We start from the raw sequence: 8,002 nt of genomic DNA, 5'->3' as shown, positions 1-8,002 counted from the left end.
TTACCCTTGGCCAGTAGGGCCCTTTTATATCTATTATGTTACCCTTGGCCAGGAGGGCCCTGTTATATCTATTATGTTACCCTTGGTCAGTAGGGCCCTGTTATATCCATTAGTTTACCCTTGGCCAGTAGGGCCCTGTTATATCTATTAGTTTACCCTTGGCCAGTAGGGCTCTGTAATATCTATTATGTTACCCTTTGCCAGTAGGGCCCTGTAATATCTATTATGTTACCCTTGGCCAGTAGGGCCTTGTAATATCTATTATGTTACCCTTGGCCAGTAGGGCCCTGTTACATCCATTATGTTACCCTTGGCCAGGAGGGCCCTGTTATATCTATTATGTTACCCTTGGTCAGTAGGGCCCTGTTATATCCATTAGTTTACCCTTGGCCAGTATGGCCTTGTAATATCTATTATGTTACCCTTGGCCAGTAGGGCCCTGTAATATCTATTATGTTACCCTTGGCCAGTAGAGCCCTGTTACATCCATTATGTTACCCTTGGCCAGTAGGGCCCTGTTATATCTATTACGTTACCCTTGGCCAGCGGAGCCCTTCTTCAAGCCCTACTTAGAAATATTCATTTAGTTACCCTTTACCAGTAGAGCCCAACTTTGTAATATCCATTTAGTTACCCTTTACAAGTAGAGCCCTACTATGTAATATCCATTTAGTTACCCTTGGCCTGTCGAGCCCAGTAATATCCATTTAGTTACCCTTGGCCTGTCGAGCCCAGTAATATCCATTTAGTTACCCTTGGCCTGTCGAGCCCAGTAATATCCATTTAGTTACCCTTGGCCTGTCGAGCCCAGTAATATCCATTTAGTTACCCTTGGCCTGTCGAGCCCAGTAATATCCATTTAGTTACCCTTGGCCTGTCGAGCCCAGTAATATCCATTTAGTTACCCTTGGCCTGTCGAGCCCAGTAATATCCATTTAGTTACCCTTGGCCTGTCGAGCCCAGTAATATCCATTTAGTTACCCTTGGCCTGTCGAGCCCAGTAATATCCATTTAGTTACCCTTGGCCTGTCGAGCCCAGTAATATCCATTTAGTTACCCTTGGCCTGTCGAGCCCAGTAATATCCATTTAGTTACCCTTGGCCTGTCGAGCCCAGTAATATCCATTTAGTTACCCTTGGCCTGTCGAGCCCAGTAATATCCATTTAGTTACCCTTGGCCTGTCGAGCCCAGTAATATCCATTTAGTTACCCTTGGCCTGTCGAGCCCAGTAATATCCATTTAGTTACCCTTGGCCTGTCGAGCCCAGTAATATCCATTTAGTTACCCTTGGCCTGTCGAGCCCAGTAATATCCATTTAGTTACCCTTGGCCTGTCGAGCCTAGTAATATCCATTTAGTTACCCTTGGCCTGTCGAGCCCAGTAATATCCATTTAGTTAACCCTTGGCCTGTCGAGCCCAGTAATATCCATTTAGTTACCCTTGGCCAATAATATCCATTTAGTTACTCTTGGACTGTAGAGCCCTGTTACAACCATTGACAAACGTTACAATTGGCCTGTTGAGCTATGTTATCACATGACATGGTAATGCTACTTTTAATATTGCATAGTCCTGTGGCCAAAACAATGTATGGAGACAAGCTGGCCTACACCAGTTCACAACTACATGCACTATACATAGTTCTAATCATTGTAGAAATATAATCTATCATTTTCTCATTTCAAAAATACTTTTTATAATATTATAGACAAATTGTACATTTATACAACACCAAGGTATCAAATTTCTTCAAAATAAAACAATATGTATAACATCAACAACAAAAAATAATCCATCTACACAAGCACAACATAGAATACTAGACAATGACTAGGAACACCAGACAGTATCGTCTGGCACCTTATCACGGCTCATTTACATAATCATGTGCTCCACGGTCTTCACTGGTCAGGTACCAAAATCGGGGTCAGCCTGGCTAGCAAGGAGTTTACCACAGTGAAAGATGTTCTCAGTGTTATTAATTTTGGATTTTGGTTCTAATTTGTCCCTGGCTCATTTCCCAAGTTAGGTGGCACACACAGGGAGGGGAAGTGGTACACGCAAGGGTCAGCAAGGGGAAGTTGGGAGATAATATTGCCAGGATACTGGGCGGATTTCCGATCCTTCTACAGTAGTCACACTGTCTAGTCTACCACCATACAGCCAACCCGTGTTACAGGTCCAGCTTCAAAAGGGTGGGCAAGGGAACAATAATTCCAAATCTGCTGAAGCCCTCAGCAGGATGTCACTCAAACTTGTCTGGAGGTGTGATGGTTACCTAGAGAAGAATATGTTATACACGTTTATTTATATATATTCATATTCATTCTAAGTCTGCAGTTTTTACTAGCATGGCTCTGGCGTAGGATCAATATACATGACATTACCTCTGGTTAAATGATACCCGATGGCGTAGGATCAATATAAATGACATTACCTCTGGTTAGATGATACCCGATGAGGTAGGACCAATATAAATGACATTACCTCTGGTTAAATGATACCTGATGACGTAGGATCAATATAAATGACATTACCTCTGGTTAGATGATACCCGATGACGTAGGACCAATATAAATGACATTACCTCTGGTTAAATGATACCCGATGTAGGATCAATATACATGACATTACCTCTGGTTAAATGATACCCGATGACGTAGGATCAATATAAATGACATTACCTCTGGTTAAATGATACCCGATGACGTAGGATCAATATAAATGACATTACCTCTGGTTAAATGATACCCGATGGCGTAGGATCAATATAAATGACATTACCTCTGGTTAAATGATACCCGATGATGTAGGATCAATATAAATGACATTACCTCTGGTTAAATGATACCCGATGACATAGGATCAATATACATGACATTACCTCTGGTTAAATGATACCTGATGACGTAGGATCAATATACATGACATAACCTCTGGTTAAATGATACCCGATGACATAGGATCAATATACATGACATTACCTCTGGTTAAATGATACCCGATGACATAGGATCAATATACATGACATTACCTCTGGTTAAATGATACCTGATGACGTAGGATCAATATACATGACATAACCTCTGGTTAAATGATACCCGATGACGTAGGATCAATATATACCCGATGACGTAGGATCAATATACATGACATTACCTCTGGTCATTGGTGCGGATTGAAGATACCAGGTGATTAAAATTATTTATACAATAGTTTTTACGTAATGTATATGTAAGCCATACCAAAAAGATGCTGTTGATTTGGCAGACTATCATCAAAGTATTTTGGTTTTCTATTATGAGCAGTATCAAAATATTTAAATTGAAAATAAATTTAACACTGTTACAATATCTCCCACATACGACTCCACATTCCATAACAGTTGTCCCCTACGATAACTTATTCATTTCCCTATTTCAATTTATACATTTTATATTTAAGGGGGGTAATGGGTGTGTATTAAAAGAGTAAAAATAAGGATGACCCAAATGGGACGGAGAATGAGCACTCATACGTCAACTACTTTTGTTACGATTCAGAACCTTTAAAAAGCTTTTAAAACAAGAAAGTAAAACTGCACAGGTTCATATGATAGGCAAGAGGTTTACAGTTTTGTTTAAAAATCCATATTAAACTGAAGGAGTGATAGACTGGACACAGCTTTGTTAGGTAAATCAAGGGCCAGAAGTTAATTCTTCTAAATTCAAAGGAAAAAATTAATGGTAATACAACTGCATCAACAAATGGACCGATAATTACATTCAGAGCCAAAACTCTTTAGAAGACTGGAAAAGATTGTATTTACACAAGGATGTTAAATACATTCAGAGCCAAAACTCTTTAGAAGACTGGAAAAGATTGTATTTACACAAGGATGTTAAATACATTAAGGGCCATAACTCTTTGGAAATTGGTTGAAAGGTCAGAAAATATGCCAGATGTTTGCAATTTTCTTTTGCCTTTTTTCTGCTTAGTTTTTTACTTGCACTTCTATGCTTACTAATTATAATAATGAAATAAATAATAATTCTAGGTTCTTATACATGGCTTTATCACAACTTAGTTCGTAGGTCGTCACAAAGCGTTTCACAAATTATTTTCCGTAGTTATAGGGCCTTTGCAACCCGCCAATATCTTTCTCAACTCCCTGGGGAGCATACAGCCGGTGCTGCCGTTTCGGCACTAACAGCTAGCATTCAACATTTCTAGCACTGCCCAACCACGTACTCCTTTACAGCTGAGTAGACTGGAACAAGTGAAGTAAAGTATCTTGCTCAAAGATACAACACTGAGTGCCGTGCCGTGACTAGACTACTTCTCAAAATCAAAATATTCATAAAGTTACGTCAAATTCCAAGATCAGTGATGATTATTTAGATTAACTGATCTCATGTTTTCCTACATACTTATATAAAGCATAAAATATATATTTACCTATATACAGGGACTGCCTTCATGTTTGGGTCTGGTGGCTGGGCAACCTGTTTGGCATGGGTTTCACAGTAGAGCCTGTCTTCGATCACGAAGTAGCCTGGTCAACATAAGCAGGATGTAATAGGTGAAAATTCATCAACGTTGGAAGTTAACAAGACGATAAAACACTTGGACTGACAATACTACCTACCATACCTGGACGGACTATTAATACACTATGTAGACTTACAATATGCTTTCCCTACATAAAACATATTTAATCCCTTACCTGACAATATGATGCCTAGACAACAAATATATCACCAATAAACATGCTACTTCCCGAAGGAAGAACTTGAGCTTACCTCTCTGTTTGAGATTGACTCCACATTTGGCACACTTAAAACACCCTGGATGATAAGGAACTCCTTGGACCTTCACAAAGACACCCCTTCAAAAACAAGTGAAAAAAATACACGAACGTGTCCATGGTTGGTGGGGGAGTTATTATTGGATCAAGGTAGTAATAGACATTCCAATGAGACTATGCTCTGAAGTTAGTATGTTTGTGCCCTACGTTTACCAGTGTAAGTGTATTATGTGCCCTATGTTTACCAGTGTAAGTGTATTATGTGCCCTACATTTACCAGAGTAAGTGTATTATGTGCCCTACGTTTACCAGTGTAAGTGTATTATGTGCCCTACGTTTACCAGTGTAAGTGTATTATGTGCCCTATGTTTACCAGTGTAAGTGTATTATGTGCCCTACGTTTACCAGTGTAAGTGTATTATGTGTCCTACGTTTACCAATGTAAGTGTATTATGTGATACGTTTACCAGTGTAAGTGTATTATGTGCCCTACATTTACCAGGGCAAGAATATTATGTGTCCTTTGTTTAACAGTGTAAGTGTATTATGTGCCCTACGTTTATAAGGGTAAGTGTATTATATGGATATTAACTTACATCACCCAGGGTAAGTGTATTATGTGTCCTACATTTACCAGTGTAAGTGTATTATGTGCCCTATGTTTACCAGCGTAAGTGTATTATGTGTCCTACGTTTATAAGGGGAAGTGTATTATGTGCCCTAATTTATAAGGGTAAGTGTATTATGTGTCCTACGTTTACCAATGTAAGTGTATTATGTGATACGTTTACCAGTGTAAGGGTATTATGTTCCCTATGTTTACCAGTGTAAGTGTATTATGTGCCCTATGTTTATCAGTGTAAGTGTATTATGTGCCCTACATTTACCAGGGCAAGAATATTATGTGTCCTTTGTTTAACAGTGTAAGTGTATTATGTGCCCTACGTTTACCAGTATAAGTGTATTATGTGTCCTACGTTTACCAATGTAAGTGTATTATGTGATACGTTTACCAGTGTAAGCGTATTATGTGCCCTATGTTTACCAGTGTAAGTGTATTATGTCCTACGTTTACCAGTGTAAGTGTATTATATGCCCTACATTTACCAGGGTAAGTGTATTATATGCCCTACATTTACCAGGGAAAGTGTATTATATGCCCTACATTTACCAGGGAAAGTGTATTATATGCCCTACATTTACCAGGGAAAGTGTATTATATGCCCTACATTTACCAGGGAAAGTGTATTATATGCCCTACATTTACCAGGGAAAGTGTATTATATGCCCTACATTTACCAGGGAAAGTGTATTATATGCCCTACATTTACCAGGGTAAGTGTATTATGTGCCCTATGTTTACCAGTGTAAGTGTATTATGTGTCCTTTGTTTACCAGGGTAAGTGTATTATGTGTCCTATGTTTACCAGGGTAAGTGTATTATGTGTCCTACGTTTACCAGGGTAAGTGTATTATGTGTCCTTTGTTTACCAGTGTAAGTGTATTATGGGCCCTACGTTTACCAGGGTAAGTGTATTATGTCCTACGTTTACCAGTGTAAGTGTATTATATGCCCTACATTTACCAGGGAAAGTGTATTATATGCCCTACATTTACCAGGGTAAGTGTATTATGTGCCCTACGTTTATAAGGATAAGTGTATTATATGGATATTAACTTACATCACCCAGGGTAAGTGTATTATGTGTCCTACGTTTACCAATGTAAGTGTATTATGTGATACGTTTACCAGTGTAAGCGTATTATGTGCCCTATGTTTACCAGTGTAAGTGTATTATGTGCACTACATTTACCAGGGCAAGTATATTATGTGTCCTACGTTTACCAGTGTAAGTGTATTATATGCCCTACATTTACCAGGGTAAGTGTATTATGTGCCCTACGTTTACCAGGGTAAGTGTATTATGTGTCCTTTGTTTACCAGTGTAAGTGTATTATGTGTCCTTTGTTTACCAGGGTAAGTGTATTATGTGCCCTATGTTTACCAGGGTAAGTGTATTATGTGTCCTTTGTTTACCAGGGTAAGTGTATTATGTGTCCTTTGTTTACCAGTGTAAGTGTATTATGTGTCCTATGTTTACCAGGGTAAGTGTATTATGTGTCCTTTGTTTACCAGGGTAAGTGTATTATGTGTCCTATGTTTACCAGGGTAAGTGTATTATGTGCCCTATGTTTACCAGTGTAAGTGTATTATGTCCTACGTTTACCAGTGTAAGTGTATTATATGCCCTACATTTACCAGGGTAAGTGTATTATGTGTCCTTTGTTTACCAGGGTAAGTGTATTATGTGTCCTATGTTTACCAGTGTAAGTGTATTATGTCCTACGTTTACCAGTGTAAGTGTATTATGTGCCCTATGTTTACCAGCGTAAGTGTATTATGTGTCCTACGTTTATGAGGGTAAGTGTATTATGTGCCCTACGTTTACCAGTATAAGTGTATTATGTGTCCTACGTTTACCAGTGGAAGTGTATTATGTGCCCTACGTTTACCAGGGAAAGTGTATTATGTGTCCTACGTTTACCAGGGGAAGCGTATTATGTGCCCTACGGTTATAAGGGTAAGTGTATTATATGGATATTAACTTACATCACCCAGGGTAAGTGTATTATGTGTCCTACATTTACCAGTGTAAGTGTATTATGTGCCCTACGTTTACCAGTGTAAGTGTATTATGTGTCCTATGTTTACCAGGGTAAGTGTATTATGTGTCCTATGTTTACCAGGGTAAGTGTATTATGTGCCCTACGTTTATAAGGGTAAGTGTATTATATGGATATTAACTTACATCACCATGTTCCCACACTCCCCACAGTGCATATTCTGCTGCTGCTGTTGTTGCTGAGCGGCCGGTTGTCTTTCTGGAGCTCGGACTGACTTGAAACCACTCGGGTTGCTTTCGTCTGGACATTGAAGAAAGTATATTAAAATCTGCATTAAGCAAGGACGTTAATGGATCGAGTGTTATACTTCCTATAACATATCAGCAAGATAAGAAGCCGTTAACCTTTATTTACAGTAACACTTTATAGCTACTGCCCATGTATAGAAATAATAAGAGGCTCATTGGGCCTGTTTCACTGTCTTGTTATTCACTGTTTCTTTATATTGGAGCCACATATGTTCTTAACTACTAAACTGTACAACCTGTGAGCAGACATTTTAGTAAGTAGATATGTAACAGTGAATCAGCG

General features: G+C 38.8%; 1 protein-coding gene across 3 annotated transcripts in view; it reads right to left on the bottom strand.

The window, feature by feature from the left end:
* Positions 1-231: 231 nt before the first annotated feature.
* The window catches only part of LOC110456181 (PDZ and LIM domain protein 1-like), a 30,618-nt gene continuing 22,847 nt past the window's right edge, over positions 232-8,002 (bottom strand). For 2 of the 3 annotated variants that reach the window (XM_021506754.1, XM_021506755.1), the window contains exons 6-9: positions 7,597-7,711; positions 4,782-4,867; positions 4,438-4,534; positions 232-2,278 (exon numbers count right to left, since the gene is read on the bottom strand). In XM_021506754.1, coding sequence (XP_021362429.1) covers positions 2,275-2,278; positions 4,438-4,534; positions 4,782-4,867; positions 7,597-7,711 — 302 coding nt within the window. In that variant the 3' untranslated portion in view covers positions 232-2,274. Of the gene's footprint in view, positions 2,279-4,433; positions 4,535-4,781; positions 4,868-7,596; positions 7,712-8,002 lie in introns of those variants that run through there. The other variant, XM_021506756.1, reaches the window with a different exon arrangement.

This window comes from Mizuhopecten yessoensis, unplaced genomic scaffold (assembly GCF_002113885.1).
Source record: "Mizuhopecten yessoensis strain PY_sf001 unplaced genomic scaffold, ASM211388v2 scaffold8557, whole genome shotgun sequence".
In the NCBI taxonomy this organism is placed as follows: domain Eukaryota; kingdom Metazoa; phylum Mollusca; class Bivalvia; order Pectinida; family Pectinidae; genus Mizuhopecten; species Mizuhopecten yessoensis.
This window is presented reverse-complemented; position numbering and strand designations above follow the sequence as displayed.